Source organism: Phalacrocorax carbo, chromosome 1 (genome assembly GCF_963921805.1).
Source record: "Phalacrocorax carbo chromosome 1, bPhaCar2.1, whole genome shotgun sequence".
NCBI lineage: Eukaryota > Metazoa > Chordata > Aves > Suliformes > Phalacrocoracidae > Phalacrocorax > Phalacrocorax carbo.
Genome location: NC_087513.1, coordinates 77,718,130 through 77,745,505, shown reverse-complemented (window position 1 = coordinate 77,745,505; position 27,376 = coordinate 77,718,130). Strand labels below are relative to the sequence as shown.

Sequence of the window (27,376 nt, the reverse complement as noted above, 5' to 3'; positions counted from 1 at the left end):
TTATAGGGGACTTTTCCACAAAGTTGCCATTGACATTGGTGTGGGCAAACCACCCGGTGCCTGCTGCTGGGGGATACCCCCCTCCTAGGGCAAGGAGCACTGGCCATGCCTCCTTCTGTCCCCAAACCAGATGGGCAGCTGGCTGCCCGCCAGAGACTGCAGCCCGCTCCAGCTCCCGCTGCCTACATGGCAAATGGAGCTTCACAGCATCTGCATTTCCACTAGCTGCAGCCTGGGTCCCCGTAACTTGCTCAGGTCGCCACTGCCTCGGAGAGGACTCAGCCATTCAGGCATCGCTGAGAGATGCTTGTCAGTCACAACCACCTAACGGGCCCACGGGCAGGCAGCTCCCCCCATTGTGTGTCCTGGCACTCTGCAACTGGCTGCTACTCGGTCTTGACCCAGTTTATGAGCATAATCGAAGACAGGAGGGGGAAACTGAGATGAGAAAGAGCTGCCTGCAAGGACAAGCTTCCAGCTGTCCTCCATGTGACTAACATGCTGCCAGCTACTTCCCTCTCTGCATTCCTCCCTCCCACCCTGTGGGAAAACAAGATGGGGTCAGGGGAGAAGAGTCAGAAGGCAACATATGTGAAGGTAAAAGGTGATGAAGCAGCCAGCGAGATGATGGGAGAAGCTCTGCTACCAGCAAGCACCCGTGTTCAAAATCCAGTGAGCACTGTGCAGCCGCATATCTGCCGCCAGCCCCGTGTCTGCCACAGGAAAGGCTCAAGGAGCAGGAGGAGGACGGGCACATGGGCTGCCTCTGAAATCTCCTGGCGGAAAGTTACTCTGCTAGCCCTGGGCTCAGCCGGAAAGCTTTAGGCAGTGAGAAGGCAGGGAGACAGTGGTACCCGAGGCACTCTGCACCCAGCTGCAGCTCAGGCCAGATCTGACTGGAACCCGATGTTGACTTGTCTCCAAAACCCATGGGGAAACCCACATATTCATCACTACAATACAACCCTGCACAGCCTTTCTGTTGGAAGTGTGACTTTTGCCATTCCTCTTGTGAGCAGGGCCAGATGAATCCCAGCAGGGCAGAATAGGAGGTGCTGCACCAGCGACCCCAACCAGAGCATCGGCTGGCCTTGCTATCTGCATGGACACCACTTGGTAATGGAGAGCAAATGGTCCTCCCCTTTTGTGCCAGGAGCCACCACTGACGTAGCTGGCAGACACCACCCACGGTGCCGGTGGCACTGGGGATGGCTCTCAGGTCTGTGGTTAGCCAAAACAGCCAAGGAGTGACTGCCACTTCCTGGGGGGACACCCTGCAACACGCCCCCATAGTGCCCTGGGCAATTCAACAGCCGCGATTCCCCAGTGGCTTTGTCTACCTGGGGACACTCTGGGAAATGAAATTATATTCACTAAATTTAGAAGAGAAAGCTGTTCAGATAAATTGTGCTTAGGCTTCTGATGTAGAATTGAAGTGTCATTAATTTAACTCGCCTCCCTTCCTACCCCTTTAATTCTCAGAATGAGTGTCCATACAGAGTTTTAATGAGGTTTAATTAATCTTCTTTAAAAGGTAGCTTAGATTAACTTTCTTATGTTTCCCCTGTAGACAACCCATGAATTACAGTATTAAAGCACCCTGCCTCAAAGGATTCCTGTACCGTGGGAATGTTTCCTGCTCAGAGTTTTTCTATAGTGAAAATTTCTATGCTATCTTTTATGCCAGTTTTAGTCTACTGGCCCAAATGGGTCCACAAAATAAAACTGTATGAACTAATGCAATTAGTTAAAACTTCCTCCCTTTCACTCAATAAAATTACAGGGTCTGCAGGGACATTCTAATTCAAGTGAAGAACGATTTTACTGATCTAACTATTTTGTTAAGGATTAAGGATTTGCCTGTCAATGAACTTGTACTGGTTTTAACAGGCCAGTTTCATTAAGGGAGGCAAACTCCAGGTGACTGACATGTATCTGAATAAGGACAACCTGGTTTAGTCGAAGTTAAACGTGTATCTAACTGACTCAAACTGAAACTACTCACACTTGGGTTGCACAAGTAAATTATTGTGGACTAAGGTAGTCTCGGGTGCTGTAGGCAGCAGCTACACCACCGTAACTCTGTGCATGCCCACTCTAGCCCCAAGGCAAGTGTTGGGTAATTTGAAGGAGGACACGTAAGCGCTTCTCACTTACCACAGTGCAAGACAGCAAATGGGCAGTAACTGCTCAGCACCTGATGGACGGTAACAGCATAACTCAGGGCTGTCTAGACAACAGCTGTGGTGTTCAACCAACTCCATCTGAAGCTGTACCTTCTGTTAACTAACTGGTATCCTTCACAGAAGTGACATTTTACTTAATGCAAGGTACTCTTAAAATGCACTATGAGGGTACACCCAAAGGGAGTTTGCACAATGCAAATTGCCTTCTAAAGCAATTGTGTTTAATTGGTATGGAGAAGGTTGTGGTCATGTTCCCTTGAACACTGTCTTTCTGTTAAGAGGAGGGGCAAGATGCATATTTGAATTACCACACCATGGTGTTCACGAGACAGGTTCATATATAACAAAGCAAAACAACTGCAACATCTCATGTTGCTTTCCTGTTATTCTGCTGCTTAAGGTTACAGAAGTGACAACACGTAGCGTTGTCAAATATGTTGAGAGCTAGTTTTGGAGTACTTGATTTCAAAACAAAATATTCTTTTCATATGGCAATGGACTTCCATGGGCTTTAGTTACAAAGAGGGTCTACATGAGTGCAGATCTTTCAAGGTCCATGGTGCAGAAATGCTGGCTGCCTTGGAGTTACTACTGAAAAAGCCCCCTGTCAGTCAGGCTTACAGAATGGTTAAGAGCAACCACGCTCGCTCCACCTATCTCTGCCCCTAGAGAAAACATACTTGTGGTGAGCTGTGAAGTAAGTGCCAGGTGGAAACAGAGCTAAAAACATTATAGAGGGAAAATGTCTCTGATGTGGTTTCCCTCCTTAAATATAAGCCTACAGCTTGTAAATGGAAAACAGCTAGCCATCGACTGCCACTGACACCTTCTTAGGACACCAACATCCCAAGTTACGGGAGGGGAACTGTTCTTGATTGGCATGCAAGCAAGTGAAGGCGGTACTTCGGTTAGTACAAGTAGTGTCTTTCACACTCCCACCTGGCACCATCGGCTGACTGAAGCGTCAGCACAGCTGTAATGTACATTTACACCTTTCTGGTTCCCCTGTGTTGCACTCAGGCTACAGCTGCTGCCACTTTTTTGAACTCTTCAGTCAGTTCCCAGCTTCTTGGTTCATACTCATGGACACAGCACATCCCAACCTGCTTGAGGCAATACCCCAAGATACAGATTTAATAATTCTAGAGTTTTTGCTGCATCCACGCAGAAATGATTCCCAGCACCAGAAAACTAGCACAATAATAAAAACTAGATGAAGAAATTAAAAAGCAGAAATGACAAGTACTCCTCACTAGCAAAAAGGTCAAGATTTTCTTCTAAAAGGATCTTTTTCCCACAACAAATGAATGCTATGCTCTCATGGCAATACAAATTCATACCAGGATAACAAACCTGTGTCAATTTAAATACTGCAAACCGCACGTGCTGATAGAGACAAGGAATAAGACAGAATAAGACAGAGGATATTGCTTAGAAGCGAACACTGTTTCTACAAAGTACTCTGCAGTGTAAATCTTGAGGGTCAGTTTCTCGGTTTCGCCTATGTCAGTACAAAGCAAAGGACTCCTCCCTTTGTGTCAGGCAGATTTCTTACCTGACTCCTTACATGCCTATGGAGCTGATGCAAATGACAGAGACAAGCCACCCTTTTTACCAGGAAGGAAGAAAGCACATTTATGCACAGCTCAGGGGAAGCACAGATTTTTGATATGGTGATTTGTATTTAAATAGGGTCTACAACACATTTTTTTATAGGTTTCTATTTTTTGTGTCTTGTAAACCAGGAATTCAGAAAAAGACAGAGGAATTAAAAGCATGTTGAAACCTCCCGCCCACACCGTTTTGCTCAACCTCTGCTTCAGGTCCAAGACTTAGTACGACAGCCTATCAAAAGCAACCAACAAATTTGAAACCCTACGGCCATAAAGAATGGACCTCAGCTGACAGGCGTTGCAGTGTTACAGCAAATCTGTTGTTCCACAGGCAGGACCCTGCAGTTTTCCAATAGCAAAGGGCATTTTGTTTTCAAGCACTATGTTGTCTTTGGTTTGCTGTTGTGGCTGCTGAAATGGAAAAACAGCACTCTGTACACTTGCTTTCAGCTTTTGCAATGTGCTTTTCCACCCTATTAAAGTGCAAGGAGCTGAACCTACATTTAGGAACTTTGCAGAGATAACAAATAGGTTCCACCAGGCAGTTTTATGTATTTATTTTGTCTTCCTTTATAGAGAAAGACAACAGGCAAGGGAGTTCAAATGAAGCTCAGAGAAACCAAAAAGGAAACCACAGGTTTTATTTTCCTCTTCAGAGCTTATGTTTAGTGAGGCCTCATCCCTCAGCATGACAGATACTGTGTTGTGCTTCTGTAGGGTTTTTAAATACCTCGGGTCACCCAGAGAGATTCTGTGAACTCAAATAATCCCGATGTTAACCAAAAGATGCAGATAAACACTCTTTAATTCTTCTCTTCAAACTTTCTCAGATCTCAGGAGAGATACCTGGAAGTAACGTGTTCCAGTTTCAGTGGCAAAGGTCTTCAACAGCACATTTTGGGAAGTAAGTCAGATTGTTTATCCTCTGGTGGTAGTTTTGCTCTCTTTGGTTCACAGATCATAATGGAGAAAATTCTGTCTCCTTCTGTTTATCCCTCTCCCTCCAGCTTCCTAAATCCACCCAAAGAGAAAGGTCATCAAGGTGAGACTGACAATTCAGTGTAGTTACATGAGCTCCCGAGCATCTCTCTGTGCTCAAAAGCAGTTTTAGCTCTTCTTTTACTTCCCTCCATCATGACTCTGCTCTTGAAGGCCCTAAAAGTTAAACAGGAGCATCCTGGAGGTACTTTAGCTTATGTTGCCTGTAAGTGGCCACAAAGGACTAACATTTCAGTTTGTGCTTTGTAACTGGGTCAGGCTATGCCAGCACAGAAAGTTTGAGTGGTATAAAGCCCTTCTTTCATGCCGTGGTAAAACTCCAACTGACATCCAACACCATGGGAATATCACTCCTTCCTCCAGTTCTGGGGGACCGCTTCTTTCCCAATAGATTACTGGTTTGTAATTAGTCCAGGTTATAGCACTGGTAAAATGCAGAAATGGCTTTACTGGATTGGAGAACCCAAGTCTAATAATTAACCTGAGGAATAATTTCTGATCCTTTAAATGAGGGTTTTCTTACAACAAAGCTTCAGATATACAATCTGCTATTGCAATACTTGTAACAGCTTTATCCTAGAAATGGAGACTCTTTCCTTCAAAGCGGGACTGCATAGAGGAGGTGTGAGATTTTCCTCCCCTCCTCTCCCCGCCCCTCTATTTTTTTAAAAAAAGATCTTTGCTGTCTTGGATGCCAGGAAATGGAGGTGTCTGACTCTCTGGGAAAATTGTGAGGTATGTGTCAGGTTGGTGATCCCTTCTGTCCCAAGGTATATCCTCTATCATGTCACTGTATGCCAGAGGACTGCTGTGGGTGCTGTATCGCACGCTAGAGTATGAAATGCATGGCTGTTTTTTCCATACTTTCAACAAATAGTTTACTGTGGACAGGGTGAAAAGTTTGATGCAAAGAAGGAAAACCAACCACCCAAACAATGAAGTAAGGGGCTCAACTTCATTTCAGGCCCTTTTATTCAGGAGGTCTTTGGCAGGGGCTGTTTTATCCTCCTTGCCAGAGCGCAGCCAGCTGAGCAAGCAAGGAATGTGTGCAACTTGCAGTAGGTCAGTAACTTCACAGAGGTCAACGAAATCGCTCACATGCTGAGGCCAACGAAGCCAACCCACTCTCAGGTAAAACGTGTGCTTACTGAGCTTTGCTGAATCAGCCCCTACCTTCTGAATAAAGTCCAAGGATTGCTGCAGCTTCCATTTCCTCTTTAAAAAATATCCGTTCCCCTCCATAAGGAAAGTGTCTTCTCCTGACATACTGACAGAGGTCTTCCCCTACACCATGACAAGCTGAAACATGAGCAATACCAGACACACCCTGCATTAGTTACCAAACCTTTGCCACTTTAATCCAGTCTAACAGGACAGACTGGTGCATGTCAGCATGGGCCTTTGTCAACCTGTGACCTTCAGCTGACATGACAGCTGCTGTCTTGAAGAACATGACCTACTCCTTAATTTTGTAACACAGCTGCACAAGGCTGTCAAGGACAGAAATGGGGAAATTTAGCACCACGTTTAACACGTGGGCCAGGGTCGACATCACTAGATTAATCTTCTAGACATGGGAGTCTGCTCCAGTGTCACCGAGTTTGTTATGGAAGAGATCTCCATAGTAGACATAAATAGGGATTAGACAATGTCCACACCAAGACATCATCTCTTAGGCTGGGAAATCCACGCACACAAGCCCACCAGGTGCTCTTGGGAGAGCTGAATTGTTATCTCTCTTCCAGCCCTATTCACATGTTGAGCTAATCTAAGTCAAGGAAATTCCATTATTATGCCATACATGTACAAAATTTGCGTTTATTTAACATTACATTTGAGTTTGGGAAAAAGCCTTTGTTCTGAAATCCAGTTATTGACTAACACTGCTAAGCATGTAAACAGCTTATTCCCAGATCCTCTTCCGATCTTTTCCTGTAATTTCCGTTAGATTTTAAACCACAAGTTTGGCAGAGCTATTGCCGAGAAAGGACTTTCACCATCCCACCACAGAACCGTAGGTAACATGTGCAGAAATAAATACCCAGGGCCAAACTGCCTTTCACTTCGTTATTGATTTCCATCAACAGCTTTGCAACAAGAATGGATGTGGCATTTTACCCTAACCAGGCATCCACCTTATTAACACCTCCATTTGTTGAAGAAAGCAGATTTGCAAAGAAACTGTTTCTTGTAGCACTAATCCTGGCAAACGGCTCCACATCACCTCCTGTGAACTTTCTAAATCAGGATGTTATTCAGTTCCCAGCTCACCACTGAATTCATTTGAAGCCGGATCTTGCCCATAGCCAACACAGTCTCTCTAAAGAAGAAACCACAAAAAAGCTAGCAGATCTGTTAGCAACGACACTGCTGAAGCCTGGTTTAGAACACACAGTTTACCTCACTTCTTAGAAGGGATGAGGCCTGACAGACAACCTCCCTGTGATTAAGGTTTTTGTGATGGTTCTCTCCTGTGTGGAGTCTCTGCTGTCTATTAGTACAACTGGGTTCGCAGCTCAATTACATGAATTCTTTGATGTTTCATTATGCAGTTAAGCCCATGCTCCAGTTTTCCCCCAGGCTCTTCTCCTCTCTCCAGACACTAATTTCCATGAACCTCCTAGGATTCTTAATATCCCCGATATCGCTGTCATTGTGCCACAATCAGCCAGCAGTTTCAAGAAGCATTTGGCAAGTTGGAGGTCAGGGAGAAGGGTGACAAGGGACAAGCAGGCAGTCATATCGCATAAATATCTTTTTCTGAGAAAACTAGGCTGAGCGCACCATTATACACTCCAACAAATGTACACTGCGATAGCAGGTGTGAAACCCCTTTCTTCACCCAGCAGAGAGAATCTTACTCCTTGCCCCGTTTTCAACACTGGCCTCTAGATTATCCTGCTCTTTAAAACAATTCCAGACACAGAACTAATACATACAGTGATCAAGAGCAAAGAATCATTTTAAGTGTGAGAAACTATACACTTTCATTTACTGTAAATCTATTTAATAAAAAAAGAAACACAACAAAAAAAAAACAAACAACCAAATCACCAGCTAGAAAAATCTCAACTTCCTCACCCCCTGAGACTCTACTCCTGGCGCTCTCCCTCCCTTCTGCCTCATCCCCCTTCTTCTCATCACAAGCTCATGCTTTTCATTAATTAAGAAAACAAACAAAACAAAACCAAAACCAACCCCCCCAAAAATATAAACTTGCCTTTGCCTGGAATTCATCTTTGTGTTTTGTTTCTCCTCATTATTACTCAAAAAATATCTGGTTGTAATATTTTTTTATCAACAGCTTTGATAGAATTTGGTTCCAGTGACCAAGTATGACCGTGATTCAACCATAAATTGCATATTCACTTTGCTGCCTACTCCAGATGTGAAGCTTCATATCCAGATCTGCTAATGCAGCAACACACAGCATTTCATGGAAGTCATGTTATTACCACATATACTGGTCTGCTTGCAAAACTTTGTATTTCAAGGCCCACATTTTCAAAACGACTCTTTACTCTCAGGTCCTCTGGATCTTCAGGCATGAAATCTGAACCCTGCAGTCTCTACTTTTAGATATTAGGACCACGTTTAATTGCACAGAAGCTCTGGCATTGTGGGTAAGAAGTTTTCAATGAATGAGCAAAATTAGAGGTTGCTTAAGAAGACTTCAGCAATACATACAGAAAGACAGATAAAGAAAACAGCTTGAGAAAAGTAACCAATTTACCTGGAGTATTAACAGCATCTGAATAATAGAAGGTGGAACTCTGGCTCTGGAACGTGATAACGCATCTTCCAATTTAATGTTGAGGGTAATTATATTCCTAAAGTGCAGAAGAGCCAGCTGCCGAACTGAGGGCTCCTTCCCCTTAGAAAGAGAAGCAAAACAGGATGGATTATGAGCAGTGTGAAAATGAGTTTCAAAACCCTCTGTCAAAATTCCTTCCTCCACTTCTGAGGGACTACAAGAATGGTAAACCTAAATGAAAAGCAGAGGGAACATGACAAAGGACACAGAGCAGCCTACAAATCTGCAGAGTGAATTTGATTTGGCAGTAATGAACACTGCAGACAATGACTGAATCTGACTGTGGGACTTAAGTGATAAACAACGCTCTGGCCATCACTAAGTTAGAAGACTGAGCCTCATCCAAAACAGATCAAGTATGCATTGTGGGTTTAAAATTAATGGAGTAAAATTCTGTGCCTATGTAAATAGGTCTAACTTCACTGACTAATGCTGTTCATTTATAGTAGCATAGAATTTGACCTCGGAAATACAATTCCTTTTAAAAAATGGAGATGCTTCAAAGACTAATTCACATCACAGAGAAGGAAATGTATACATTCAAGTCAACACAGCTCCACTTATTTCAATGTGTGCATATTCCAGTTCGTAATTCGTAACCCTTTTTGACTTTTAGTGTGAGTTGACAGAAGGACTAGCCATCCTCCCTGCACTCCACTCCTGTTTTCAAAGTTCCCCTTCATCTTTTTCACCCAAGCACTTCAAACCGGTTTGCATAAGTAACAGATTTGCATGACATGACTATACACAACAGCTGCACTGCAAGGCTGGCCCAAGGAGAAAGAGTTAAGGATTGCATCAATCTGTTGATGAACCAGTAAAGTTACTTTTTCCAGTTTTTCAAGATTTTATAGTAACAGAGTAATTTTTCACCTGCACAGGATAGAAAATAGCCTGAAGCATGGGCAGGACATCACTGAAAAAAAAATCCCAGGTTTCAGCTAAGGTATCCAGTAGTTTCTGTCCTGCAAAAACACAAAACAAACTAGTGAACCGTTTAGGTAGTAACCAGCTAATTGCAAAGACTAAAGCATGCAGGAAACAATGTTGATCTGCTATTATACACAAAGATGAATCATGTAACAGCTACTATTAGCAGTATGGTATTAGTGGTATTCCTTTCACTGTATCGGATCTTTCAGCATTCGCGTCTTTTCAGATGACACATCCAATGTTCTTAGTAAACTCAGAGACTTTGAGGTTAAAGCTTACTCAGGAAAACCCCATGAAGAATGGAGAATAACAGCTCAGGATACCTCCTTTTCTCCTTGCAGTAATACCTACTGGACAAGACTGCGGAGGAGAGCAGCAGGAGCAGGACACAGCAGGTTAAAGATGGAAACTTTCCTGCAGAGGAATCTCCCCCACCATGTTCCCCTCTGCCCTCTAAGCCATAAGCCAGCAGAGCAAACTGTCATCTGTGGAGATCCTCCACAAAGCATCCCCTCAGACTGATCCCTTAGCTTCCCTGTATCTCCACTTACATAGAAAATCTTACCCAAGGTTTATGGAAAAAGAGAATGGTGTTGTGGCTCTGCTTTTTACTGTAACTTTCAAAGGATGCAGTCAAAACCAGCTATGAAGTGAGCTCCCCGTGGTCCTCACAGCGATGCCACCTCCCTCTCTATCCCTTCCCCAGCTGCAGCCACCTGGAAGCCTCCCCAGCGGGGAACGGAGAAGCTCTGGCCAGGTCATAAAATCAGGTTGAACACAGAGCTCCTTACAGAACATTTTGTAAAACACAGAAGCAAATGCAGGAGCTGAGATCTACAGGAGAGGAAGTCTGGCTCGATAGCTGGATGCTGGCTTTAAGTCCCTGTTCCCCAAAACAGCCTGTGTGACCTTGGGCAAGCTCTTTAGCACCCCTGTGCCTCTAACCCAACCGTGAAAGGACAGCAGTGCCACTGCACCTCCACCAGCAAGTATTACGGAGATAAATACATCAATGTTTATGAGGCATTCAAAGAAGACAATATGACTTATCAGGAAGCAAATTAAAGAGCAATCAATCAATATTACTATTGGTGTCAGAATCAGATACAATTCTGAATTTTTGTATTACAGCATTACTTACGGCCTCAGGCAGGGAACATTTTGCCCAGAATTACACACACATCGCAAAGAAACTGTTCATGAAAGCATCTACACTCCAAGTCAGCAAGTGCCAACCTTTATTATGGGATACTTGATCTCCCTGCCTTTTTAAGCACATGACAAATAGCACCAGCTCTGGCCCACCTGAAACTCCTGAATTATTCCTGGGTTGATGACTTTTAAGTGCTTTCAGTGACAAATGTGGATCACCATGCTATGCTGCAGCTGCTGGCTGGTGAATCACACCAAGGTCTTTGTTTCTGCAGCACCAGGCAGGAGTTCTCTCTGTCCTATACACTCGTGCACAAGACTGAAAAGGGTGTTCTCAGTTTCGATTTTGTAAAAATTCGTCTTGCATTAGTTCTAGCGAAATACAGCAGAGAACCAGGTCCAAAATACCTAGCAGCTGTAGCAGCAATAATAATAATCAATACCATTCCATTATAACCTCCATATGCTACTGTCTGAAACACTAAAGTGTTTCAAACATATAAATCCGATCATGGAGAAGCCCAACCACTCTGTGCCTTGAGGGCAGAGTTTTAGAAAGAGTTAAAGACATTAGTTGCCCACAAGTTGAGGTTAAGTGGAAACTAAGTCCTTACAAATCTGGTTCCAGGTGTGGGTGCTGAACATTTCAAATCTTGCTGCTAGAATTGCATGAAGCCAAATTACCCTGTTGAGATAAGCATGCCTTTCTGTCACACACTCCTTTCATCTTGTGGGCAGCTTGTTTTGTGAAGTGATGGATTTCTGTACAGAAGCTCAGAAAGGCTGCAGAGGTAACTGCCTTTTGCCAGGCAGGCCTTTTACTGGGGGCTGTGGAAGAATTCCTATGGTTTGTTGACGATGAGCACTCTTCACATGGAGGAACGTGACTTCCGTGTCTTTTCAAGAATATGTTTGTTTTACTGTCAGGCAAAGATCCCTGCATTTACCATAAGCATTTGCCAGATTCCAAGAAGCTGGGTTACTCTAAATGCTGATTTTAATGAAGCATAATATAGTCGATTTTGTATGACTTAAAAATGGATGTAGTACTTTTCACAGTGCTTCTAAAAGTTAATTGAAACTCCTGAAAGAAATATAAGAATAAAAAAATCATAGTTTCAGAACAAAAGCTAAAATCTTCAAAACCTCCTAAAGGACAAAAACCAACCAAAGTGTGTTCTGAAGTGATGTTTTTTTCTCTTCTGACAACTTCAACACCAACTGGGTAAGGAAACTCAAACCATGGCATGTGGGACAACATGAGACTTGAGGGCGGGACCGCTCCTGCTGCAGACCCAGGAAAGGAGCCTGGCTCAGAATGGGAGCTCCCAAGATTTCTGTGCTCCCAACATTGTCTCAGGTGTTTTGGGAGCCATGGAGTCACTGACTACAGGATGGATGCTGGGGTGCTGCTGCCTCTGCTGCCAGGAAACCCAAATTCCAACCTTGGAAACTCAGCTCCCCATCAGCAGCTCCCCAGGCAAGCTAACAGAAAGCTATCTGTCAGAAAGACCTCTGCCTCTGAACGAGATTCCTAAATTACAGCTACCCTCCTGTAAGTTGCCAGTTTTAGTGAGCTGACATTTCTGAGGACAGACTTGGAAAAAACATGACCGATTTAACCCTCACATTACCAGCATTTCTGACCATATCTTAAGGGACAACCACAAAATGATATACCTAATTAAAAACTAAAATAAACTTAACAGCTTGCTGAAATTTTGTATTTGTTAAACATGCTCCTACATTTGAAAGCTATTTAGTGGTCCCACATTTCAATTTTTCATCTCAGCTTTCATCTCAAACATCAGAGACAGTATTTTTTATTTTCAAGCTACTAAAACCAGAAGAAAAACGGGTTGGACTTTGGTAGGTCTCTGCATCTCATTTCCTGATTTGATACTTAGAAACCAACTTCCTTTGTGATTTACAAAGCAGCTAGAAAGGTCTTGAGAACCAAGGTCCCCTTGTTCTCTCCAAGCTGTTATAACTGAGGAATTCTGTGCTCAGCTTAGAAGAGTATGGGTACTTTTTAAATGTGAAATGGTTCTCTTTTTGCAGTGTTCAGGGCTATTGTCTTTCATCAGAAAAGCTGGGTCTCATAGCACCATCTTAATCTGATCAACTGTACTGTCAATAACGAAAGGTCACATTTAGGATTTATAGATAGCTGAAACTAATGGGAACGGTTGTCTCCAGGCTATTGCTTAAACAGTATATTTAGACTAAGTGGTATTATGACTGCAGCTTTGGAAAAGGAAAGATGCATTTCTTTAAAATTGCCTCAAGACTCCCCAAAGATCTTCAGACTGTTTACATGGGCAATAAGTCTTGAAGATATTCTGAAATCATTTTACCCTCTGATGACTGACAGAATCATAGAATCATTTAAGTTGGAAAAGACCCTCAAGATCATTGAGTCTAACCACAAACCTAACACTGCCAAGTCCCTATGTGCCACATCTATACATCTTTTAAATACCTCCAGGGCTGGTGACTTAACCACTCCCCTGGACAGCCTGTTCCAATGCTTGATAACCCTTTCAGTGACAAAATTTTTCCTAATAACCAATCTAAACCTCGCCTGGTACAACTTGTATGCCTACATCTAGGACAAAATGGCATATTTAACAGCACATCTAAATGTTCCACAATAGCATAGGAGACAAAATGAGGGTGACTGTAAAACAACATGTTGGGTAAAGGTTTACTTAATGTTTACTTCCATAAGGTGACACCTCCAGAAGATGCAGACAAACAAATAGAGCCTTGACTGTAAAAAAGGAGACAGTGTCTGACCTTGTTTATGAAAGCTTGAATCCTGAATAACTCATAAAACAACCTTTTATTTTGGACTTAGACAGATACTTCAATTAACAGGGATCTTAGTGCTCAGTTTTTTGTTTATTAGGATATCTCCCTCTGTTCTTCCACTTTTCCTTAATGTTGAGCAGGCTATAATTGAAGGAGAAGGAAGTGTCCATGTGGAGGTAATCTTTCCTCTACTCTCTTGCTGCTGCTCTAGGCAATCACCTCTCCTCGATGAAAGCCAATGGGAACACCAAGACAGGACACAAGGAGAAACTGCAAGAATTAATTCATACAAACTAATCCATAGTCCCAGGAAGACAGTGGAAAGCATCACACTGCCTCCAGAATGCATCTGCTAAAACTCCTGTGACAGACATAGATAGCCATGCTAAAATCCAAGTTACCTTCATAAAACCGGATCTTGTCCCTTAGGATCACCATGCCTTTTGTGAGCAGCTGATTCTGTAAATAAAATATAGACTACCTTTACTTGGTTCTGTACTTCCCTACAGCCATCATATTTCACATTTTTCTCATTCTTAACTTTTGACAATAAACGGGGTCTTTTATTTTAATGATCAATCATCAAAGGCCTCCTCCTGTGTCCACCTTGACTAAATCATTTGGGGCACTTGTCAAATGATGACATAATCACCTACTGCTTTCAGGATACCGCATGCATTCTGTGTGGTACAATGGGCTTCTCAAACTTCAAATGGCTGACCCACAAAGCATGTACTGTCTTAGAGAAGCAGAAAGAATACTGCTCCAATACAGAGTGTGTACTTACTACTAAATGTCTTACCTATTAACTATACTACAGTGAATTTACTCAGGAACTTAAATTTTAAGTTAAAAGAGAATGTCTGAAGTCTACTGAAAGACAGCAGTATCACACAGAAACATAGTGACTGCAGAGATCTGTTCTATGGCTTGGGCTTTCACTATCTAACTTTATGTATATATAAAATCCAGATCTCGTTGGTCCATAAATGACAGAACACAGAGAAGTCAGTGGACATCTCTGAATAGTTTCAAGGGGCTCCAGATTAGCATTTGGAGTGCGTGAAATGATTTTGCTCAGTACCATATAACAAAATCTGATTTGAATGAAAGAAAACACATGCATACCTGTAGATATTCAGTGAAAAAGGATCCCAGTTCTGTTTTCAATAATTGCCTGTATTAAAAGAATAAGAAAAGGATCTGTGTAACCAGCAAATCGTATTAGCTGTGCGCTGCATGGAAAAGGGGAAGTCACTACTAGGAAACTATTCTCATATGAGCACCGAGCCTGTCAATAATGCTTAACCAGAAACAGCAAACAGCGTCAATGATACCAGTTCAACCAACATTTCTATGTGTTGAAAGATAATCTGCTGTGCTTTTAGATGGCCCAATTGCAAAAATACATATGAAAGGAAATTGAAATTTGACAAAAAGAGGATGCTTTCCATCGTATATCTAATCCTTTAAAAAATGTTTGAGTTTTTCTCCTGCTGTGCCAGGCCTTCACGGGTGCCTGCTGTTGCAAATGTGGATGAACTCCTGGCCCTCTCTGCTCATCCATGGGCCTAAGCTAAAAAATGAGCATGTGACTTGGCTGACATGTTCAGAGCCAAATCATCTCTGTCCTGTGTAAGGTGGAAAAAAAGAGCTGTGACAAAACGTTTAGAGAGAAACCTGAAGCAGGATGATATTCTGTGGGTTTCTTTTGCATGCATGAAACTTGGCCAGTTTTCATCAAAAGGGTCACTATCTTCCAGTCAGGAGACTCATGACAGCTGAAGTTTCATACAGTTTCAGTGAAAAAGCAGGTAGGAATTTAACAGTTTAGCTCTCCTTTCATGATTCCTCCACACTAAAACCTACAAAGCAATATCAGAGAGAAAACCAAACTCACATGCAAAAAAATTTCCACAAACAACCCTCAAATTCAGAAACCGAATTCAGCCTGATCTGCAAGCCCAATGTTGGTATCCAGATAAAACTCGTTACATTGCTAAAGAGCTGTATGTCATTTAAGTCTCACATGTTGGATGCTAGATGTACTTCTCTGTATTCAGGTCACAATTTAGAGGCATACATGAGAGCTTGGACCTTATGAAAATGTAGTCTCAGCTGGGTTTTCTAAACATTTGCAGATCTGCCCTGGAGCTCTTTTGAAAACCTGTCCCTGTGTGACAACCTCAGGTCCCATGAAGAAATGAGGTTAAATTATATTTAAAACCTTAACACCCACTTCAATTAAGGTCGTTATGTAAATGATATATTAGGTAGCATGTGATCATCTATCCCTTTGGGCTATGCCTAAAGACTAACAAATAACTAATTATCTAATTATTTAACTAGTAGACAAATACATGTCTGGTTTAAAAAGTCCAGCATATCTCTGAGCTCCATGAAAAAGTCTGCAGGAGTTGGATCTGATGTTTTAACACCACATGCTTCAGCACAGCCTCTTGAGATTTTCTGAAAGTTCAGGGAACAGAGGAGCAGGTCTATCTTTAGGAGGCCAAACTACAATATCTTATTTATTTATCCTTAAGCACATGTTCACACTGACCTCATAGCACCCTGTGGAAACACTCTAGGCATAAATTAAATAGAAAATAAACAAAAGGAAGGGGGGTTTCAGATGCTCCTAAGCATCAAAATCCTTTTCTGCTAGAAACCTAATTAATTCAGACAAACTATCATTGAACAAAAGCTTTTGAAGCTCAGTCAGGCTTTAGCCATAGGTCTCTCATTGCCATGAAAGGCCACTGTATGGCTAGTCCCCTTGGCATGCTGTTATAACATATGGGAAAGAGCAACCCTCGCAATGCCCTGAGACTCCACCCTCAATGGTACCCACTGAGAAGCCCTTGGCAAGGGTTAAAACCCACCTCCTGCAAGACTGTTGAAGTCTTAAAGCCTGAAAAGACTGTCAGTGAGTACAAGGATGCTATAGCCAAATCATGCCACGCTCACTCCAAGTGGTAATTCACTGTCCAAGTGGTGTGATTTTTTTCTGGATCACAAGTGATAGCACTAAAGGTTTTTCTTACTTTGACCATGGATAGATAAACCATTTTTAGGGTAAAAACCCAAAGTTGCAGTTTTGAATTCTCTTATTATAGAGACAATTTATTCCCAGATATCTCTTTGTGCCACTGATACTTTATGCTGACAGGTTTTCCTTAATTTTCTACCTTCTCCTCAAGCTAGCAGCTCTTTGAAGTCTAGTCCTGGATTCCTCATAGTCTTGCAAACATCTTCTCCTTTCATATTTTAGGTTCTACTGACAGTTCCTGGCATTTAGGGCAGGAAGTACAAAATTATGTTCTACTTATCCAATAACTAGCCATCTGATAAACCAAAATCCCACCACATTTCCATTTTTTCAGCTGTGAATGAACTAAACTAGCCTGCAGTTAAGTATATGCACAGGACTGCATCACACCAAGCAGCACTATGGCTACACAGGCATCTCTGTTTACAAGGTGGAAGAAGAACTGACAGCACAATTAATGCATCTTGTTCTTTGAATCCCTATAATACAGATACTTCTTGCTGCTTAATTAATTTCTTGTGAAATAGTGAGGCCTTCAGGGCACATCAGAACACTGGTGTTTGATGTTCTCTATACCCATATTCACTTAAAGGAGAACCACAACAAAACTGGACCCAAGACACTGCTTGCAATTTTTTTCATCCTTGCTTCATTTCCCTTAACAAAAATCTGTCAGATTGTCACCTGCCAGATTCTGGATAATTCAACTCAGATAACTGAATAACCTTATCTAGATATGTGGACGTCATGAAATTAATTCTTGCAGCATTACCCACGATGGACAGTCTAACACTGTATAATATCTCTTAAATAAATTTAAATGGAAACAAATGACTTCACTGGATTTGAACTCCTGCTATAAAAGAGGAAATGCCACTAAAATGTGCTTTGTTTACATCAAATCAGTATCCTGAAACTCAGAAAAGAGGCAGCTATAAATATGTATTAGTTTTAATACAGGACATCCTGCTTCCACTGTGTTTCCCTTTCCTTCTTTTTCTTCCTTATTTACAAGTGGTGTAAATAAACACTTTGAAATGACATATGGTCCATGAAATGAAAAAGGAAAAAACACTATACGGTTACTAATATCACACACATATACCAAGAGAAATACTAACAGTAAGTCTATGCATATAGATTTTTATTACCTGACTTTTGAATCAATCCCCTATTAAATCACCTAGTAATGGCTCAGAAGTAGTAATGTACCAGACGTACACTGATGATACTCCCAGTTACTGGAGAATCTTCTCACCACCTTACTGTACTCCTTTATCTTTAGGAGAGTTATTCAGGAGTTAAAGCAATATGAAAGAGACTGGAATGATACACTGATTGTATTAGTAGTAGTGCTTCTGAGCGCTACATAACTCCATATTTAAGGCCACTTCCTAATGTCAGAGGAATGCAAGAATGGTGTCAAAAGGCACGGGTGTAAATGAGTGGCAGCTTTTATGAGCCAAACCTAGAAGAAAAGCAAACGGTACTATACAGATTTGTACCCACTGATGTTTTCTTAAATAATCTGCGCATGCATAATCAGGGTTCAAAGCCTTGAGATGTGTGTTCAGAAGAGGAAGTTATACGTATGTGTTTGCACGTATGTCACCTACAGTAGTTGAATATAACTGACATTGCTGAGTTAAAACGATGGTGTGCAAATATTGGGGGCATAACATAATTGTTCAAATATTCACACTTGGCATGCGAGTTAACTTGGATATTCAAGGTTTAATTATGGAAAGTATCTCAGAATCTGCTCTAATTAAAGTGGTAAAATAAAATAACTTCTTTTACTGTCCTGTAACTGTTGAAAAAAGTTACTGATACTAGCCATTTACCTGAACACTTCCACACTCAAATTCCGCCCAGTGGAAATAACAGCTATTTGTTTCTTTTTATTTATGTACGTGTGGGGAAAATGCACCTAAAACAATCCTAAGGCAGTTCCACTTCTGAGGTCATGTTCATGAATCAGATATTTTTGCATTCAGTAATAGCATTAACCCAAAAAAAGTTATTCTGAATTAAATAACAACAGTAGTAAGCCAGATATTTTTGGTATGTGTCAAATCAGTAATTTCTTAGTTAGGTTTTGAGCTTAATTTAAGTGAGGCAAAAGGGCTTCAGTTGCAAATAGTCAGGAGGCCCTAAAATGTTATTGACTGTGGTCGGCAGTAAAATGAAGCACACAGCAGGAGTGCAGTAGTTTCTGGAAAGAAGCCATGGCTGGACGTGTGAACAGGCATGTTTAAAAAATAACCACTACCACGCTCTCCTCTAGAGACCGATCTTTTGGCTGTTGTGTCCTCTTTGCCTGCTTGCAGTTTTGTCATCTTAGATTTTTTTTTTTGTATGAATGAAGCAAGCAGGACACACACCAGAAGCTTCACAAAAACAAACTCAGAGTTATCACCGAGAGGATGGACAACTTTTGGCAATAAATTAGATGGCTGTTCAGGCCAAGTCGGAGGCCACGGGAAACAACCTCAAAGCAGCAGTGGACAAGAAGCAGTTGAAAAGCAATGCTGCATCTCACCCAACGCTTTGTCATCCCATGAGAGTTACGCTGCTGATGCCTCATTTACAACAGCAGCTTTCTTGCTTGGCCTAGATTTCATACTGTTTTGTCTATCAGCTCAGGTATGAGTCACCAAGCGTTGTTCTCCAGGAAGCAAAGGAAAACTGACCGATCAGCTGAGATAACAACAAAGCAGCGTGATCCTTACCCTGACAAAAAGAAGTGGGCCTTGCATGTGGCAGCAAAGCCCATCGTAAAATGGAAAAAAAAAAAAACCGGTCTATCTGTAGTCAGCTTGCCTGTTTGGCTGCCTGGAATGTTGCAATAAATTCAACAGAACTGTATTAGCAAGCATCGTCACGGTGCAGGGTTTATACCCAGGTAAATGAAAGTAAAATCTGAGCACGATTCACCAAATAACATCTATCTATCTATCTATTTGTTGATTCATACAAGATTATATTTGTCTCTGTCACATCAGCAGATAATTTTGCCTCTTCTGTCCCTCACCAGCAGATGAGCATCCTGAAGCAAATCCATTGGGCCAGGAAATCTCAGCTGATAACTACCATTTTTTTGTCATTCAGATAAAGCTGAAGAATCCTAACTGCACTTACAGTAATAACGATCAACCATTATTCCAATAGCTAACTCAAAATGATTGATGGATCATCCTGACAACCATCCTAAAAAAGCTATTCTTTGTATGTCATTTTCTCCCCAGAGAAGTAAGAAATAACTGGAGAATAAGTTTCTTTTAATTTCAGAAAGACAGAGAGAGGGGAGAAAAGAGAGATCACAGGCCAAATATCATTCATCTGGACCTCTCCAAAGATATACACACAATTAAAGGAACCAGACTGGGCCAGCTATCCCAGACTGGGAACCAGACAGGGACAGATAATCCCTGAATATCTGGATATTCTGTGGATTCTGTCAGACTCCAGTGCCTGGATAGAGTGGGAATAAACAGTAAGGGAAAGGGAATTACTGAGGTTCTTATCTGAAGAGAGCCAGGGAATGTAATAAGCTGTCTGTCTCTTTTAAGTGCAGCTTCTTTTCCACCATTTATTCTTCAAAGCATTGGGACAAATTTCTAGAAGGAAATCTGCTGCCTTGCCCTCGTCAGTCAAAGAGTAAGTGCTAGAAAAAGTAGTAAAAAGTAAAATGCTGTAAATCCAGATATCAGTTTATCTCTTAGTAAACTTCTCTTTGCAGCTCTAACTTAAATAACTCGAATGGTAGGATTTTCACTTTTTTTTTTTTAGGAAAAAGAGTTCCCAGTATACATCTCACTGATCTGTATTTAGTCTGTTATGAACAGTGTCATCACAGTATGAGAAAGAAATAGGAACCTTAAACTGCATTAATCAGGTCATTGTGCTGACACAACAGCTTTATAACATCTACAGCATATACAACCTGTGTGGAAGGAACAGCTAGACATAAGGGACCACCAGGCAGGACATCCTTCCTTGACATGTTGCACTGAGCGCTTGGAGGATTTACATCCTCCACAGATTAAAGGGAAGCATCTCAGGGCTAGGCCTGGCACTTATGGAAAGGCCAGCATCATTGCAGTGGTACATGGCTTCATTACCAGAGGGGTCCAGGTTTTCCCTTCCTTAGTTTCAATCCAGTATGTCAAGACAGACTCTGAAATAATCCATCCCCCTCATGGCTAAATACCTCCTCTGCAGGAGGAGAACAGCTCTTGCTACACAGCGAGGTGTTGACACACATCAGCAACAGCTACTCACTGAGGCCAAATTGACTGTACTAGCTGAAACTATCACTGGGAAAAAAAACCCCATAATACTGCTGTACAAGCTTTCAAGCACGAGTGCTAGCAAACAGTACTGTGCACGCTGGCTAATAACACTTTGCATAGAGTTGAGTCTCTTACCTGACTCCTTCGTTGAGGTTGTAAAGTTCATGGTCCGGGAGACCCTTACGCTGGAACACTGCTATTACTCCATTGTGGATACTGAAAGAGGACATTAGGAGGCATTAGCACCCAATCACATTTATAAGGATATCACTTCCACAATAAGCCTAATATCTCTGCCTAGACACTGCAGTACCTTTTTAAAAGTCATAGATGGCTGCTGGTACCCCATCCCAGATGCCTTAGAGGGAATTACTGCCTAGGAAACAGATGACATCTTTGAAAATCAGTTCTTTTTTATTTGTTCCAACTTGGTAACTTCAACAGTTGCACATCTGAAATCAGTAATTTCAGAAAGCTTAGGCTTATATATTTTAGGTACTTTAAGTTTATTAAGGATAAATTTTAATCTATTCATATATTAAGGATATTTGAAGCATTTTTAAATATATTTTTGTCTCTACGCTCATCACAGGGACAATTAACAGCTTCACTATCAGATCAGTGATCCTATTCCCATTGTTGGCATATGTTTGTCTGAGCTATCGTTATTTGATTCCTTTATCAACAAGTCAGCACTTATCCAGGCTGGACACTATACCTGAAGTTTAACCCACAAATATGGCATACCCTTTACTAGAATGGAACCTCAAGAATGGTTAGTTCTTTAAAAAAAATAAAGAAACACTGGACAATTATGAATTTTAAGTCAATTTAACCAATCTCTCACTCATTTTCAAAAATGAAACAACAGAAAAAGGACCAATAGGTTACAAAGACTGTTTTCTGTTATCACTTATTCATTTCTCAAAGATTTACGCTCTTGCTCCAGCTAAAGAAAAACCACGGCTGCACTGAAAGAACAAGTCTAGAGTTTCTAAGGCAGACAGAGAGAGAGGCAGCAATGTGCTAGGCATAGGCAAGCCATCTGTCCTACAAAAATGCTCCCTTTTCATTTTCAATGCCATTTTTAACTGTTGTGCAAGCAGATGTTGCTTAGAGGCAGTGTCTTTCTGCTGCAGTCAGACACAAACCAAGACAGCACTGAGACCACAAAATTCTCTAGCTCAACAGAAAGTCACATACCTAACACTGTCCATCCCTGGGGCGTATGGCCACCAGCCCCATAAATTCCAGGATGCTGAATGGTAAAAGCCTGCCACTTACTGCAGGTACTTGGCAATCCATGTGCTTAGCAGGGATGCTTACTGGTCCACTTAACAAGATTGCACCTCAAAGGGTTACTGAAATGAGTACGTGCTTCAAAACAAAACCCTGACGTGCTCCTGAAATACACCTGACACAATTAGCTTGATGACACATCAGCCTAAATGACTGAGCTTAGGTGTGAGGACAAAGGTAAAGAAATGCCAGTGAAAGGTGAGACCAACCTGTTCCAGCATTAGTAGAAGGGAGTGGAAGTCGCCTTCCCCTTCCCCAACCCAGTGCCACTTTTTATAGCCTCATGGCTTTGACTCCAAAAGGCAAGAAAACTCATGTGGTCCTTCCATCTGTCAGCTCATCCTCACTCCTCCACTGTTGGAACTGCTTCACAATTTCTACCACATTTAACTATGGAGCGGAAGTCCCCAAAACATTAAGGTCTGTCAGGTTTCAGTTGGGGTGGAAGGAGCACCTTTTAGTGACCAAGAACATACTGCAGGGTGAGCTCGGTCTTCATTCAACATGCACACAGATGCTTTAGCTTCCTGACCCTACCACACACGGAAGCAACCTTTATCAGCTCCACTGCTCATACTACTGCTACTTGGTTTCTAATATGACTGCTTTTACTGAAATAACCATTCCCACCACTGGCAGTGACTGCCAATAATTTCGCTTCTGTCTGCCTCAGTTACCACACGTGTAAAATAAAGATGATGACGGTGACCACTAAAGGGTGTTTTAAGATCTATTTATGAAAATCATAACAAAAGCAATAAGCATAATTATCAATAGCAGTAATACGTGCCATCATTGACACTGTTTTTCTCCCCCCCCAATCCTCCTGATTGCAAGATATTGGCCTGTGCCTCCCCCTATTCAACGTTACACCTGAGAATGGGAGATGATATCTTAAGGCTTATTAAAAAACCCACAGGGCAGAAGTCTTCCTGCTCCACACTGTCTCCCTGGGTGGCTCTCATTCTGCAAACCACCTCCTGGCCTGTACTCAGCTGGAGCAAGGAATAGTAACAACCAGCCACAGAGTTGCTCAGGAGGTCTGTTTAGGGGTCACTGACTTAAAACACACCCCTAGAACATCTACTGAAAAGATCTTCCAAGGATCAGAAGCTACAGCATGCAGATCCCTCCAGGGGATCTGGTTTTACCAGTGACTCTGCAACATAATTTTTCAGAGCTTTGCAGCTGACCTCCCCCTGCTCACACTGCACTGGATTCTGGTGCAATGGAGCAGCAACCAGCTTCACAGCTCTGGAAAGCAAAACCAGGACCCGGTTTGCCCATCCTGGAGGTACTAGGATTTGGGGTTGCCCTGCATTATGAAGAAGAGCTAAAGGTGGTATCTGTTCATAAGATCTCCAGAGGGAGAAAGCCTGATTCCTCCTGGTGAACAAGCTTGGTTGGCTCAGGGCCAGATCTAGCCACATACAGCTGCTCCCACTGCAAGGGGATGCCACTGCAAGTGTTATGCCAGGCGGCAGTGGAGTGTGTATGTGGACCTCAGGCACCCATGTTAAACCTCCCTAGGTCCCTGGTAAGACAACTCCTTTCAGTGCTTGCTGGGAGCAGAGGACTGGGCTGGAAAGTAAAACCACCGTTATTCACCGAGAGATTCGAAAGGCAGGCACGCAACAATGCTGAACAGCAAAGACGTGCACTGCTAAAAAAGCTCAGCCATGTTCATCTGTGAAAAAAGGAAATTAGAAGTCGCAGGTGAAGGATATGACCCACTGTGGAGAAATACACAAGCAGATCAAATTAGGAACCATTATCCTCTTTTCTCTTTTGCTCCTTTGAGGATGTTTCCAAAGCATTAAGCATGCTGGTCCCTCTTTCCCCCCTACACCCACGTGCACAGACATACACTCACGATCTAACCCAGCTTATTTTGGCTGGCTTGAACAGACACACTCAATTTACGATTATTTGAAAACTGGCAGCTAAATGTCTCTGGTATACAGTGAAGCGATTTGGGTATTTTAATATTATGAGTAACATGTAAAGTACGATTAATGTAGTGAATAAAACAAGCAGTCTTTACACGCTCTTCTAACTCGGAAATGAACTTTGCAATGTTCCCTGCCAGCCTTCTGCAGAGAAGAATGACTAAGTATCTCTCCTAGAAGCCAGCATGCTCTCTCTCCTTCTCTCTGGCACTCCTTTCTAAATGAGGGGGAGGTTTTCTCTTTCCAGCTTAACAGGTCCATTATTATTCCTCAAAGAAATAAGAGAGATTAAGCTTTTTTAACAAGAACTTACGGGGACAGGTTGTGAGCCTTTAAGTTATTGCCCACGTAGTAGAACTGCACCTGCATAAAACATCCTAGTGCTGATCTTTTAACCTGCCTGGATCTGCCTTGTAGTGAGGGACAACTGCCTTGTCCGGAAAACAAGCCTTGGCCCTTCTGTGTTGACCAGCTGCCTTTCCTACCACAGACAGCAGCGCTTGCCTGCAGGATGCAGGCATGCGGTCCCAGGCTGCAGGCGGCGTGGGAATGCTGCCGTGATCTGGTCCTCCATGCTTGCTCAAGAGGCAACAAAGAGCAGTTGGAATAACCAGGATGCTATCAGTGGCATAAGCTGCTGTCAGGATAATAAAAAGCTATCTTAAATCTTCTTAGTTACTGTAAGTTAATGAAAAAAACAAACCCAACCCTTGTTTAAATTAAAGTAATGCTATGGTTTCTATAATAAGTGATTGTTTAAAAGGGTTTAGTCAGAATGGTACCATCTTTCACTGTAAAAAAATATTTGAGCTGCTGCTTACACACAAAAGTCCTGCAAGATGCTCAAGTTGGGTGCCTCAACCTGTGACCAGCCTCCACTGAGGCTTAAGTCAATAATATGTGATTAAACTTATACTTTAATAGGTAACCTGAATTGGAAATAGCTTGTAAACTGCCTTCTGTAACTCTCCTAAACATGAAAGTTAATAATGGGTGCACTCATGCACTGATATTACTCTGAACACCTTCCCTGTAGTTGCTGTGTGCACAAGAACACAGCACTGCAGAGGAGACAAAAAAAGAGCCCCAAAAAATGGGTCAGCTCCTCAGTTGCCCATGCTCAGTGCTGAATAAGCTTCCAGTTTCCAATTAAGACCAGGCCCCATACTGTACATCCAGGGTTATAAATGCTTCTGGTTTGCTGTATTGCACCAACAGATACATCTTCCACAGAAGCACAGATGTAACCTCCTACTCCTTCAGTGCTGCACTTTCTCCTGCTTAAGGAAATGACCAATTTCTAACACTCCCCCACCAGAATCTTCTGCTGGAACAAGGGGGACCTGGAAGCTCTGTGTACCTGAGCAGTGCACTGTTGAAACAAGCTTCATCCACCATCACACTGTGAGAAAAGGCAAATCTCTGAGTTATGGGATTATGGCATTTCTTGAAAACACAGCACCAGTTCATTAGCCAGCTCCTCAACTGGTATGAATTGGGGTGAATGGCTGTGGCTGTATTATTTAACCTGAGTCCAAACACTAAGATACATTGCGCCAGCACCTTTCCATAAAAACAAATGCCACGGGCCACTCTTGGTCTGAGGACTATGGCTAGGAGAAGACATTTTGAGAGACCAGCAGCGAGGCAGAAAGAAGACTGGGAAGAGGTTTCCCACAGGTTGGTGGGTGGGCAAGGAAGACACAAGCATGGCTAGACCAGGCTGGCTCTAGGAGGTAAAAATCAGGATCAGAAAACTGCAGAGGCCAGTTTGGTTTTTTTTGTGTTGGTTTTTTTTTTTGTTTTTTTTTGGGGGGGGTGGGTTTGCCTTGAGAATTAAGGCAAAATGGCTCCAGCAATGTATTGTACTTCTCTATCCCACAGTGGCCACAGATTGCCAAAAGAAAACTGTCTACATGCAAGGTGGCACTCACAGCAACAAAAATCAATGCAGCAGCCGAAGAAATGTCACCTCTTTGGACAGACTACTCATTCTAGATTTGCCCAATTCTCCACAGGAGGCAGCGGCTCCAGGACTTGCCATTTGGCTGCCTGAAACATGGGGAATGACAGCTCCAGCATACACAGGGCAGACCTTTCGCACAGCTGACTGTGGCACGACGGGATCTGGAAGGTGTAAATCCCCAGAGTACAAAGCTGCATGCTCACTGACGGCACTCCCAACCAGCCTAACAGCCTGAGCGCCAGGATGGAGAGGGTGGAGTTTATTATTATGATTTTTGCATAATAGAAAGCCACTGCCTGAGTAGCTTAATACCACCAAAACATACATTTCCCTTGAGTTGCTAGTTGTCCACCCAGACACCACTGCCTTTGGTGGGTGGGAGGGTGGCTCCACCCAGCACTGAATTATCACCTTGTTCTTTCACTGATGTTTTGAAGAAGCCAAGAAGGAAAAGCTATTGTAAGTAAAGTACCGGTTTCTGCCAGGTCAGAATCAATTTGTCCACACTGATGTGGAACAACTGCAAAGCTGGGCTCGCAAATATCTGTCTGAATCCCGATGTCCTGTTTGTTTCAACTGTCACCACGGCCCTCCCAGCTCAGCATTTGCTGGCAGAACAGGTGGAGCAGCCCATGTTTTCATTCACGCAAGCACACAGGCAATTTTGGTTCTCTAAAGCAGTCACTACCTCCACATGCAAACAGCACGAGTGAAAATATCACGGTGTTTTTTATTTAGTGTTTGCAAATGCTCCAGGTGAAGTCCACCAGCGAAAACAATGCTGTGTGAATAATCACACCCTGCAAGAACTGGGGAGTTAAAGGCAACATTTTCATTTTCAAAAGTGACTAAGTGGCTCGGGGCTCATTTCCTCTGGCCAGTTATGGGAATAGCTAATTAACAATAACTAACCTGATATACTTGCATCAAAACCTCCTTGAAGAAAGACACCCTTGCTGCAGAATAAAACCTCATTTTCCTGAATTAGCTTAATTCAATTGGGAAGAGCCCATTTTCAGTACAGCTTCAGTCCAGCTGCAACTCCACAGGCTTTCCATGAGGTCTTGACCCTTTCAAAATAAGCTTGAAGCTGCTAGTCCACTTATATTTCTGAAATTTCTACCCAAGGTAAAGCAATCTGCAAAGAGGGATAGGCTGCAATTACGCACTGGATCATACAAGTGAAAATAATCTGGTCTGCAAAACTCTGTCTTCAAAGCGTTTTAGAGGCATTAGTTCACTAATTTCACCAACTCTAAACATCACTCTTACATACGAAGAAGCAATTCTCCTCCACCACCGCT

At 42.4% G+C, this 27,376-nt stretch overlaps 1 protein-coding gene across 4 annotated transcripts in view; it reads right to left on the bottom strand.

Annotated features, from left to right (window-relative positions):
* Positions 1–27,376, bottom strand: part of PRR5 (proline rich 5) — a 91,349-nt gene that overhangs the window by 20,407 nt on the left and 43,566 nt on the right. For all 4 annotated transcript variants that reach the window (XM_064461181.1, XM_064461189.1, XM_064461195.1 and 1 more), the window contains 5 exons: positions 20,994–21,074; positions 14,640–14,688; positions 13,913–13,970; positions 9,486–9,577; positions 8,532–8,672 (listed from right to left, as the gene is read on the bottom strand). In XM_064461181.1, coding sequence (XP_064317251.1) covers positions 8,532–8,672; positions 9,486–9,577; positions 13,913–13,970; positions 14,640–14,688; positions 20,994–21,074 — 421 coding nt within the window. The remainder of the gene's footprint in view (positions 1–8,531; positions 8,673–9,485; positions 9,578–13,912; positions 13,971–14,639; positions 14,689–20,993; positions 21,075–27,376) is intronic.